The 12684-nt window shown below is 38.7% G+C and overlaps 1 protein-coding gene across 1 annotated transcript in view; it reads left to right on the top strand.

Moving 5' to 3' along the window:
- The first annotated feature begins 218 nt into the window (after window positions 1-218).
- The window catches only part of LOC133655471 (cyclin-dependent kinase 2), a 31727-nt gene continuing 19261 nt past the window's right edge, over window positions 219-12684 (top strand). Inside the window, exons 1-3 of the mRNA XM_062055685.1 lie at window positions 219-827; window positions 6881-6958; window positions 7025-7145. Of these exons, the coding sequence (XP_061911669.1) occupies window positions 712-827; window positions 6881-6958; window positions 7025-7145 (315 nt within the window). The 5' untranslated portion in view covers window positions 219-711. The remainder of the gene's footprint in view (window positions 828-6880; window positions 6959-7024; window positions 7146-12684) is intronic.

Raw genomic sequence — 12684 nt, 5'->3', positions numbered from 1 at the left:
CGATCAACAAACGGTAGAAAATTGTCCGAGTAAAAAGTGTTTACTTGGTATCCGACCGATACCAAAATGTATCAATATCTCTGCTATGAACTGAGGAGACGACGCCGATTACGTAAAACGTCATTCGATCACGTGACCCACGAGGCGTGTAGCCGTTTGATTTCCCTACCCGGAAACACCATTGCCCTCGCGTGGGATTCCCTTACCACTACCCCACGCCGCCAACGTAAACCCGTGAGATAATATTTGTATGTACTAACTACAATATTGGACTTACATTTCCGCACTGGGCTATCACACGAATAACATAGTACGGCTGGGTAAGCGGTGTCGAGACACGCAAGCACCGCCCCTCCGCTTGAATCGGTATGTTGTGAAGACTAAATGGCGCGCTCACCAGGGTAACGCGGGAAACGTTGTCGTGTTGGTTCTGTTCTGTTCGGCTAACCGCCTCACTATGTTTACACTATCCGGGTCAACTTAGCCCTTAGCCCATTTCCACGCGCGCGAAATATTTTAACCCCAGCGAATGTTTTGACGCCACTCACCTTCTTTCTGGCGGCTGCGTGGGACCGGTGGACCGGCTCGGGACAAGTAGCGGCGGTTTGGTGGATGAACGTCCGCCAGCTATCGCGGTTAGCTCGGGCACAAAGAAAGACGAGAGCGTTGCTAACGTGAACCTCCACGCGGCGGCCGAGGCTTCCCACGCAGATGGAGTCGTTCCAGAAGGTCGAGAAGATAGGAGAGGGCACTTACGGAGTGGTGTACAAAGCCAAGAACAAGAACACGGGAGAAACCGTTGCTCTGAAGAAAATCCGACTGGACACGTAAGTGGGCTGCATTTTGAAATACTAATTTGGTGTGTTCCAAAATCATGTTAATTGTTTCTGTGGGGGAGCTCTTAACTTGAAGCACTCGTATCTTGAATCTCATATTTAGGTGCTAAATACACTTGTTACTGTATGCAACAGTTGTTCTCAAACTTTTTCATCAAGTACCACCATAATGACAATATTAAAATACAGTAGTGTAGTAGACCTAAGTATTCATCAAGTACCACCATAATGACATTAAAATACAGTAGTGTAGTTGATCAAGTATTCATCAAGTACCATCATAATGACCAACATCAAAATACAGCAGTGTAGAAGACCTAAGTATTCATCAAGTACCACCATAATGACCAACATTAAAGTACAGTAGTGTAGTAGACGTAAGTATTCATCAAGTACCACCATAATGACATTTAAATACAGTAGTGTAGTAGACCTAAGTATTCATAAAGTACCACCATAATGCCCAACATTAAAGTACAGTAGCGTAGTAGGCCTAAGTATTCAGAATCATCAAATACTTTAAAAAACCCCGAGGGGAAATTAAGATTTTCAGCACAATCCCATTCAAGATCAGACACACATTACAGGGAGACAGAACAGGATCGCTGACGGGTCTGCCCACTTCCGGCGCCTCTTACAAAAAAGGTGAGAAACAGGTAAACACCGGAGGGCTGTGAGAAAAAAAAATCAGTCTAAGCCTGGGCCCCTGTAGAGGGGGTCCAGACTGAGGCCAAGAAAAAAAACCTCATAGCCATAGCACACATAAGCATGTGTGTAAGAGGGAAATATCAAAGAAAACAAAGGACATTAAATACATTAAAAGAGCAAAGCTGATGCAACCAGCCACTTCTACATACAGCTACAAAAGTAAAACTTAGACTTAGACAAACTTTATTGATCCACAAGGGAAATTGTTCCACACAGTAGCTCAGTTACAAAGGATGGACAGGATCATGCAGGTATAAAGTAGACTAAAAATGTACTGTAGTTGCAATATAAAATATAACATATATGTAATATTTACATATTATATATACAGTATATGATATATATACTGATATATTATATTTTTATTTAAAATATACAGTATATAACAATGACCATGTACAATATTACAGTATCTGTAACAGCTGCAGCATACAATAGAGAGTAGATCCAGCAGAAAATAGACATTATAAACAAAGAGAGATAGCTAACATAGAAGCTGTCAGGTAATAGACAGATATCATCTATTGCTGTATGGCCAGTGGTTATACAGCCGGATAGAGTGTGGAATGAAGGAGTTCTTGAATGGAACACTGTGGGAACAATGATGGCCAGCAGTTTGTCCAGTGTCCTCCTGTCTCTCACTGACACAAACGTCTCCAACTGCATGCCAATAGTTTGAACAACAAAACAATAACAAAAAACATATACACTGTGGTGGCCTCTGCGGTGTTCCACTCCATCGTCTGCAGGGGCGGGGGGAGCATGGCCAACAAAGCAACCAACTGGCCGCCCACCAACTCTCGGCCAGTGTCCAGTCTGCATGGATGAGCGAGGATACGTCTTAGGCCCCGGTTACACTAAGCCGGATAAGGTTATCCTGGGTAAATCACACCTAATCTTATGTGTCCACACACATCAATGCCACCGTTTAAGACCCCCTCCGTCGGCCGGCACAACGCGACCTAATACGCATGCGCGGAAAATGCACACGTCATAGTCACCTCCAGTGTTGCTTTGTGTGCAAGTTCTTAAATTTAACTTATCTGAACAATATCCAGTGTTGTGGTATTTCAATGAACTGTAATCCAGTGTGTTGTGGGGCCCTATTGTAGTGAATCACACCTGTGACGACATAAATTAATCAAATCTTTATTGGACACAAAAGTACACAAAGTGACTAAGAACATTTTACAACAGTCAATCTAGCGATCTACATATGTGGTCAGGACACTCCTCACTCTTTTGCCTTCATCTTCATAGTCCATTTGTTTTTGGTGACTTTATATACTCTGGACCTAGACGTTGAGTCCGCGACATACATGGCGGACAATAACAGATGCGGTCTGCTTTGCCAGTCCAAAAGCATTCGCTGTTTTCCACAGTTTTCCCTCGACGGCCAGGTAATACAAAGGACACGCTACCTTTTTTAAGGTAGTCCGCATTCTCGTTGTCTCTCTTTCGACAAACGGACAAAGTTCTTCAGTAAGTAGAATCACAGCTGACTTGGACATTGGAAAGTTCTCTTGCCGTCTGAGATGTGTTGTATGCCAAATAGCTGCAATCGCTTTCTCTTAAGGTATTCATGTGTGATCTCCACAAGCGTCTGTACATGTAGATTAAGGAGAAACATGGCATGTCTGGATGACTCGCCTCCATGTTTCCAGTGGTTAGCTCCGAGTTACAAAACCGCTTTATTATGAAGCTGGCTGTGACGCGTTCTTTCTGACGTCACTTCCTGTGTGGGGCGCGGTCTTTCTGGCGTCACTTCCTCTTCAAACTCCGTTTGTAAACTATCAATGAGTCCATACAAAGCTAAGAGCCGGAGATTCAAGAAATACACGCCATATTTATCCATATAAAAATTTGTCCGAGGAGGGGGACCTTATACGATGGTTTAGTGTGGCTGAAACGGGGCTCAGGCTAAATAATTATTTGTTTAAGGGGTTATCCGGCTTAGTGTAGACATGGCCTAAGCCTGGGCCCCTGGAGAAGGGGTCCAGACTGAGGCCAAGGGGAAAAAACTCATAGCCACAGCACACATAATCAGACAGGCCCCTTCTTTGGCTACTTTTAAGACCCATCTTAAAACCCATTTTTATTCACTGTCTTTTAACCCAGCTTGAGACTTTAAACTGTTTTTAACTTTTATAACTGTTTTTAACTTTTATAACTGTTTTTAACTTTTTAACTGCTTTTTATCTAACACATTTTTCTTAAGATAATTTGCATTTGCTTTTTCAATGTGTATTTTACCTCTGTTTTAAATGTTATTTTTTAGTCTGTCCTTTGCCTGTATTTATTTGTGGTGTACAGCCCTTTGTTCTTCAACTGTGGTTGTTTTTAAAGGGCTTTATAAATAAAGTTGGTATGTGTGTAAGAGGTAAACATCAAAGAACACAAAATACATTAAATACATTCAAATAGCAGAGCTGATGCAACAAGCCACGTCTACACACAGCCACAAAAGTAAAACAACAACAAAAACATACACTGTGGTGGCCTCTGTGGTGTTCCACGCCATCGTCTGCTGGGGTGGGGGTAGCATGGCCAGAGACAGGAGCAAACCCAACAAAGCAACCAACAGAGCCGACTCCACCCTCGGCCGCCCACCAACTCTCGGCCAGTGTCCAGTCCGCATGGATGAGCGAGGGTGCGTCTAAGGAGACCGAGGTGTCCGATACCTGCTCATTCAGCCAAGACACTGTGAAGCTTGTCCGTCCCGGCGCTCAGCACCAGCTCCGCAGCCCTGTCTCTTCATCCGCATCTCCTCCAGTCTCTCCAAACAGACTCTGGTGTGGCAGAGACCCAGCAGCTGGTCTCCATGGCCAAAAGGCTCCCAGGAGGCAGATCCAGAAGACCACAAAAAAGCACCGCAGTAGACACGAAAAGGCCACCCCTTGTCACACAGTCCCATAGGGTCCTGAACCAAAAGGCAAAAAAACCCACATGAAGACAAGAGGGAAACATCAGGAACACAAAAGGATGACACAAGAGCACAGAGCTTCTGCCACTAAAGCCGAGCCTTCTTGGAAAAATAAAAAAAATACCACCATAATGACCAACATTAAAAATGCAGTAGCATAGTAGGCCTAAGTCTTCATTAAAATTAAGACAGAGGTTAATTTGAACAAATATAATTAATATTTTTGGCAACTGTAACATTACACACAGTTTGAACAGTAACACTGTCATTGAATATAGTAAAATGAAACGCTACTCTAATCAAGTGATTCTTTGGCGTACCACTAGATGAAGCCTGCGTACCAGTAGTGGTACACGTACCACAGTTTGAGAATGTAATGATATATTCATGGAGTGCAGGTCTTGCAGTGGATTTAGTTTTTGAGATGATCTGCGATAACCTTTATAAAAGTAGTCTCAAGACAACTTCCAAGATGCCTTATACTTTATATTCTTGTCGACAAAATGTAATTTTATTTTAGTCAACTGAAATGTTGAGGAATTTAGTCGACTAAAACTAGACTAAACCTAAATCAATTTAGACGACTAAAATATGACTTAAACTAAAATAATTTTTTGTCAAAATAATGTGATTACATTTGAATTAAAAACTTGTCAAAATTAATACAATTTAATGTTTATTAAGTTTATTAATAATAATGATCCCTCCCGAAGGAGCACAATTTTAAGATGTAACATGCATTTTCTACAACACAGATGCCTTTTAAAAATAAAAACAAACTTTTAGGTAAGAAATATTGTATAACAACAATACAAAAGAAAATTGTACTAACTCCAGCAGATTTATGAAGTAATGTAACAATAATGCACAGCATTTAGCTTGACGACACACACGGTCCTGGGTTGTGTTATGAGGAGAGTTAAATCATATTTTGATTTGAAACACATTTTAGTCAATCTGTGGCTAACAAGTGTGTGTTTGTACAACTATTTTATGTATATAATAGTTGTATGTTTGTATGAACTTGGGTCCCAAGCCCAGACAAATAGCAGGGTGAGAAAAGAGACTGCTGCACTCGATGCAATACACCCCTGCTACCACCAGGGGCGTATTGCAGTTGGTAGCAGTAAAAGTAGTAAACAATCGCTTCATTCATCCACGCACCGGTCATGTCATTAGGTACTAGTGTTGTCCCCATGCCAATATTTTGGTACCGGTACTAAAATGTAGTTTGATACTTTTCTAAATAAAGGGCACCACAAAAAATGTCATTATTGGCTTTATTTTAACTAAAAATCTTAGATCTTAAACATGTTTATTGCAATTTAGTTCTTAAATAAAATAGTGAACATACTAGACAACTTGTCTTTTAGTAGTAAGTAAACAAACAAAGACTCATAATTAGTCTGGTGACGTATGCAGTAACATATTATCATTTATATTCTATTTTGTCAACATTATTAAGGACAAACTGTAAAAATTGATTATTAATCTATTTAATTTACTGTTAATATCTTCTTATTTTCTGTTTTAACATGTTCTATCTACACTTCTATTTAAATGTAATAATAACTTATTCTTTTGTTTGATACTTTACATTAGTTTTGGATGATACCACAAATTTAGGTATCGATCCGATACCAAGTAGTTACAGGATCATACATTGGTCATATTCAAAGTCCTCATGTGTCCAGGAACATTTTTCCTGAGTTCATAAACATAATTAGAATTTTTTAAAAAGGAAAAAAGATTATGTGACACTAAAAAATATTGATGTAATTATAGTAGTATCGACTAGACACTGTACTTGGTATCATTACAGTGGATGTCAAGTGTAGATCCACCCATGGATTTGTTCACATTCAGGAACGGCGTTATTAGCGGTGACGCTGGTGAGCTACGGTGTGTAGTGAAGCATGTTTAGCTATTCCTCGTCCTGCAGTGATAATGATACTTGTAAGAAACGTACTTTATTTGTCGCCATGGAGGCCAGGATTAGTGATTTAAAAGTAGCTAAAACACTGCCGACTGCGGATGGACACTAGCTGCTAGCTAGCCATGTCTTAAAGCACCTCTTCCTGAGGGCGTTTCAGTGTTATAACTTCACCTTTATCTTTACTTTTTAAGCCAAACTGCGCCCGTTCTCACTTGTGTTCCACTTTTGCACACATGTCCATTAATTTAATACATTATTTAACGGTTTCTTACTACAAATACACTGTTTTTTAAAATTGCAAGTGAAGAACATTTATTTAATGAAAGAAAACAATTGTAAAACTGCATAAAAATACATCAATTGAAGATGCGTCAATAATGGATTTTTAATGGAATGGTAACTCCTGACTGGTAAAGTAAAGTGTACCTTCTATAAGGTTATGACACAATATTCAACAACATTTTGTGTCCTGTTCAGGGAGACGGAGGGTGTTCCGAGCACTGCTATCCGAGAGATTTCCCTCCTCAAAGAGCTCAGCCACCCCAATATTGTCAAGTAAGTGTGCACTATTTTCCTCTTGTTTCACTGTCTTTATTCAATCTGGTCTATTTTTTTTGAAAGGTTACACGATGTCATCCACACAGAAAACAAGTTATACCTTGTCTTTGAGTTCCTGAACCAGGATCTGAAGAAGTTCATGGACTCGTCCACAGTCACCAGTATCCCTCTGCCTCTCATAAAGGTAATTCATCATCGGGTCCATGTTCGCCTCGTGGTTCCCTGAATTTACTAGAGATCCACCATTGTGGTTTTATTCAGGGAAGAAACCCACTATTAGTAGGAGGCCAATAACCCACGTTTGGAGCCAATATATATTTTATTAAAACATGAACATCATATGTCAGTTAAAGGCCTACTGAAATGAAATTTTTTTATTTAAAGGGGAATAGCAGATCCATTCTATGTGTCATACTTGATCATTTCGCGATATTGCTATATTTTTGCTGAAAGGATTTAGTAGAGAAAATCAACGATAAAGTTTGCAACTTTTGCTCGCTGATAAAAAAAGCCTTGCCTGTACCGGAAGTAGCGTGACGTCACAAGCGGTAGTGCTGCTCACAATTCCCCGTTGTTTACAATGGAGCGAGAGAGATTCGGACAGAGATTCGGACCGAGAAAGTGACGATTACCCCATTAATTTGAGCGAGGATGGAAGATTCGTAGATGAGGAACGTTACAGTGAAGGACTTGAGAGGCAGTGATGGACGTATCTTTTTTCGCTCTGACCGTAACTTAGGTACAAGCTGGCTCATTGGATTCCACACTCTCTCCTTTTTCTATTGTGTATCACAGATTTGTATTTTAAACCATCTCAGATACTATATCCTCTTGAAAATGAGAGTCGAGAACGCGAAATGGACATTCACAGTGACTGAACATGTAAATACACGATTAATAATTCAGCTTTGCGAAGCTAAAAAAAATAGAAGCTAACCTAGCTACGTAGCCAACGTGATAGCAGCAGTCTCAAATGCAGATAGAAACTAAATTAAAAAAAAACCTGACTGGATGGATAGACAGAAGATCAATAATACTATTAAACCATGAACATGTAAATACACGATTAATAATATTCCGCTTGGCGAAGCTAAAAAAACAAGCTAACCTAGCTGCGTAGCCAACGTGATAGCAGCAGTCTCAAATGCAGATAGAAACTAAATTAAAAAAAAACCCTGACTGAATGGATAGACAGAAGATCAATAATACTATTAAACCATGAACATGTAAATACACGATTAATAATATTCCGCTTGGCGAAGCTAAAAAAACAGAAGCTAACCTAGCTGCGTAGCCAACGTGATAGCAGCAGTCTCAAATGCAGATAGAAACTAAATTAAAAAAAACCCTGACTGGATGGATAGACAGAAGATCAATAATACTATTAAACCATGAACATGTAAATACACGATTAATAATATTCCGCTTGGCGAAGCTAAAAAAACAGAAGCTAACCTAGCTGCGTAGCTAACTTAGATGCGGCGGCGGGCGTTGTACGCTTTTGACGACACCCCGGCCGCCATCAGAGTCTGCAAGAAACATATATTTCCCCAAAGTTACGTACGTCACATGCACATATCGACACGCACGTACGGGCAAGCGATCAAATGTTTGGAAGCCAAAGCTAGACTCACCGTAGTGCGTCTGCTATCCTGCTCAAAACACAACACAACCTCCTGGTGTTGGTGTTGCTGTAGCCCGCCGCTCCACCGATCGCACCTACAACTTTCTTATTTGCAGTCTCCATTGTCCATTAAACAAATTGTTCAATCGCTTTATTAACAAGCGGTAACTGGTTGTAGTTCAAAAAGTAACGCACACACATACACGAGCTGCTGTTAGCCAAAACTCACGCTCACACACACACTCAAGTTCTCCGCCAACTCACTCGCGCATGCGCGTTCCCCAAACCCTTATAGACAGAGTACACTAATGCAAATATCACAGATATTACAGTATTGTACTTAGCCGCTAAGACACCGATCGATCCCACCTACAACGTTCTTCTTTGCAGTCTCCATTGTTCATTAAACAAATTGCAAAATATTCACCAACACAGATGTCCAGAATACTGTGGAATTTTGTCGAAGAAAACAAGAGGCTTTTCTATCGGGTCCGATGGGGTCCAACCACTTCCGTTGCTTTTGTGACGTCACGCGCATAAATCATATCCAAAGGAGTTTTTCAACCGGAAGTGTGGCGGGAATTTTAAAATTGCACTTTATAAGTTAACCCGGCCGTATTGGCATGTGTTGCAATGTTAAGATTTCATCATTGATATATAAACTTTCAGACTGCGTGGTTGGTAGTAGTGGGTTTCAGTAGGCCTTTAACATCTGAACAAGGCTTTAAGTTATATTTTTTAAACATTTTTAGGAAATGTGGAACCAGTCACGAGACAACGTTTTATGTGGCATTAATGTGTTTAATTTAGCAGCAAAAAACATCAAACTAGGGCTGGACAATTATGGCAAAAATAATAATCACGATTATTTTGAATTATATTGTAATCATTAATCACATGATTATTCATTCACTTGAAAACATGAGTATTTACTGTACCACCAAAACTCAACTTCAAATATAGTTAAAAAAATGGATATAAATTATTAATAGGGTTATCTCGATACCAATATTTTGTTACCGGTACCTAAATGTATTTCGATACTTTTCTAAATAAAGGGTACCACAAAAAATTTCATTATTGGCTTTATTTTTACAAAAAATCTTAGGGTACATTAAACATGTTTATTATTGTAATTTAGTCCTTAAATAATATAGTGAACATACTAGACAACTTGTCTTTTAGTAGTAAGTAAACAAACAAAGGCTCCTAATTAGTCTGCTGACCTATGCAGTAACATATTGTGTCATTTATATTTTTTATTTTATTTTTTTTCAACATTATGAGGGACAAACTGTAAAAATTGATTATTAATCCACTTGTTCATTTACTGTTAATATCTGCTTATTTTTTGTTTTAACATGTTCTATCTACACTTTTGTTAAAATGTAATAATACCTTATTCATCTGTTGTTTGATACTTTACATTAGTTTTGGATGATAACACAATTTTGGGTATTGATTCGATACCAAGTAGTTACAGGATCATACATTGGTCATATTCAAAGTCCTCATGTGTCCAGGGACATATTTCCTGAGTTTATAAACATGATATACATAAAATAAAAACGTAAAAAAGATTTTGTGATGCTAAAAAATATCGATGTAATCATAGTAGTATTGTCTAGATTACGCTCCTGCACTTGGTATCATTACAGTAGATGTCAGGTGTAGATCCACCGATGGCATTTGTTTACATTGTGACGCTGGTGAGCTACGGTGTGTAGTGAAGCATGTTTAGCTATTCTTCGTCCTGCAGTGATAATGTTACTTGTAAGAAACTTACTTTATTTGTCGCCATGGAGACCAGGATTAGTGATTTAGAAGTAGCTAAAACACTACCGACTGCGGATGGATGTTGGCCGCACGCAAAGCTAGCCAAGTCTTAAAGCAGCTCTTCCTAAGGGTATTTCAGTGTTATAACTTCACCTTTATCTTTACTTTTTAGACCAAAATGCGTCCATTCTCCCTTTTCTGTCTACACACTGTCTGCTTGTAAGTACACTATGTGTGTGCGCTGACGAACATGCTCCTCTGCTCATAAAACCAGCAATGTCATGATGTGACGACGCGCCGTCGTTCCCTTTAAATAAGGGGAGGGGGGGGCTAGACTGAATATGATTAATTAGTATCTCGATACTATACTAGTGCCAATATACTGTACGACCCTAATTAGTAACAAGTAAAATAATATCAATAACAATACATTTAAATAACAATAGCAATATAAAAAACTAGTTAATTCAGTTTTTACGTTTCAATTTTTTTTTAGTTCAATGTTTTATCTTTTACACTTATTTTACCACACCATAGTGTGTGCTTTTTGTGTCAAATAACATTTTATAAAATGTTTGTTAATTTAATGCACAATCTGTCACATATGTTGGTGCAACACATCTTTGGACAATTTTGACCAGGGTTTAAGGCCAAAGCATAATAATTGTGTAAATGTATCAATACGTGCTTTAAGTACATTATACTTGTTAAAGCTACTTTTTTAAAAACCTTTATTTTGTTAGCACAGTCAGACATTATATTATTAAATTCTCATGATTGTGAGAAGCAATAATCAAAATTCGATTAATTGTCCAGCCCTTTAACACTTATTAGGTGTGTCTCAGAGGAACAACAATATTTGCATTTTAAAATATGGCATTTCTCTACATCACAATACCTCACCATCTACTCAATTTTATAATTTTTTTTAACAATTTATAGATTTATTACATTGTTTTCTTCGTGAAGAACCTGGAAATATTGCCAACATTTATAAAAACAAAACAATTCTGGGCTCCTTTCCGGTAGATTATACTTGAGACATTTTTCAAGATGGCTGACATCACTTCACAAAAAGTGTGAGAATGTGTGAGCTGCTGCCTCTTCTTCCTTACTTATTCAATAATTCTCCTGCTCATCAAGACATTTACACAAAGTTTGCATTTTTGACAGAGATATATTTTCTGTCATCGTCATGTCCATCTGAGTATGTCACCTTGTTATTTGATTGAAACCGTGTGCACTCCTTCAATGAGCCCTCGCTGCGAGTGTTGCGAACAAAGGCTTGTCGAGCGACTTGTCGCAATAGCCAAAACAAAACGGAACGAAGGACAAAAACTGGATTTGAAAATTTAAGCGGAAGAGAATGAGATATACAATGCACAAACCAACATTGCAGGAGGAAGAGAAATTGGTTGGTGCTTGAGCAGTGGTTATTATTACTACCTACTTCACTAATGATTTTTTAATATAATAAATACTGGTATCATGTGTATACAGGGTTTCCCCGTAATGTCATTGAATGTGACACGCCTCCACGGCATTTTCATTACCGCCATACCTTGAAAATATTTTTTTTAAACTTGAAAACAAATTAAAGTAATATAATATATTGCACCCCCCAGAAGAAATCACAAAAAATCAGATGCTATTTTTAACTTTTATTATCAATCTCATGTTAACAAACTTCACAATTCCAACAGGTTTTACCTCCCGTGCAAACACTTTCGTCTCGTGAGTCCGCGCTTCCCCGGACGCATGACACCTCCTCATTCTCCGCCAATCACCTCTCAGGCACGAATGGTGTGTTTACAAATATGGGAAAACCTGACATCACATCCAAACCACACAAAAATAAAACATTAAAACATTAGCAGGTCGTTACAGGATGAATTGATATATATAGCCTATTATTTGCGCACTACTGACAAGTGATGTTTCGAAAACTTGACCACCGGAAAAAGACATTGATCACTGAAAACCGCAATGCCGAAACCAGATGCAAACAAAACGCACGGCATTGTCTGCAGCGTTGTCAGCATGTCTGTGATTTGGACGTGATTTTAATACATATTGCAGATATACCCACGGACAACTATATACAAAATTTGCAAATATTTAGAGGACAGTGGTGGCTTTTAAGAAGAGAAAGTGAAACTGGAGCAACAGCGCCAACCAAGTGTGACGTCATGCTCGCTGCAGCCTCTTTAGTCAGGGACATGGAGGGACAAAAGTAGTCTCTAAACACGACTACATTTTATAATAACATTATAATATAAAAAAGTCATTAAACACTTGAAAAAATCTCAACAAAGTACCTTGT

This window comes from Entelurus aequoreus, linkage group LG01 (assembly GCF_033978785.1).
Source record: "Entelurus aequoreus isolate RoL-2023_Sb linkage group LG01, RoL_Eaeq_v1.1, whole genome shotgun sequence".
Classification (NCBI taxonomy): Eukaryota; Metazoa; Chordata; class Actinopteri; order Syngnathiformes; family Syngnathidae; genus Entelurus; species Entelurus aequoreus.
This window is presented reverse-complemented; position numbering and strand designations above follow the sequence as displayed.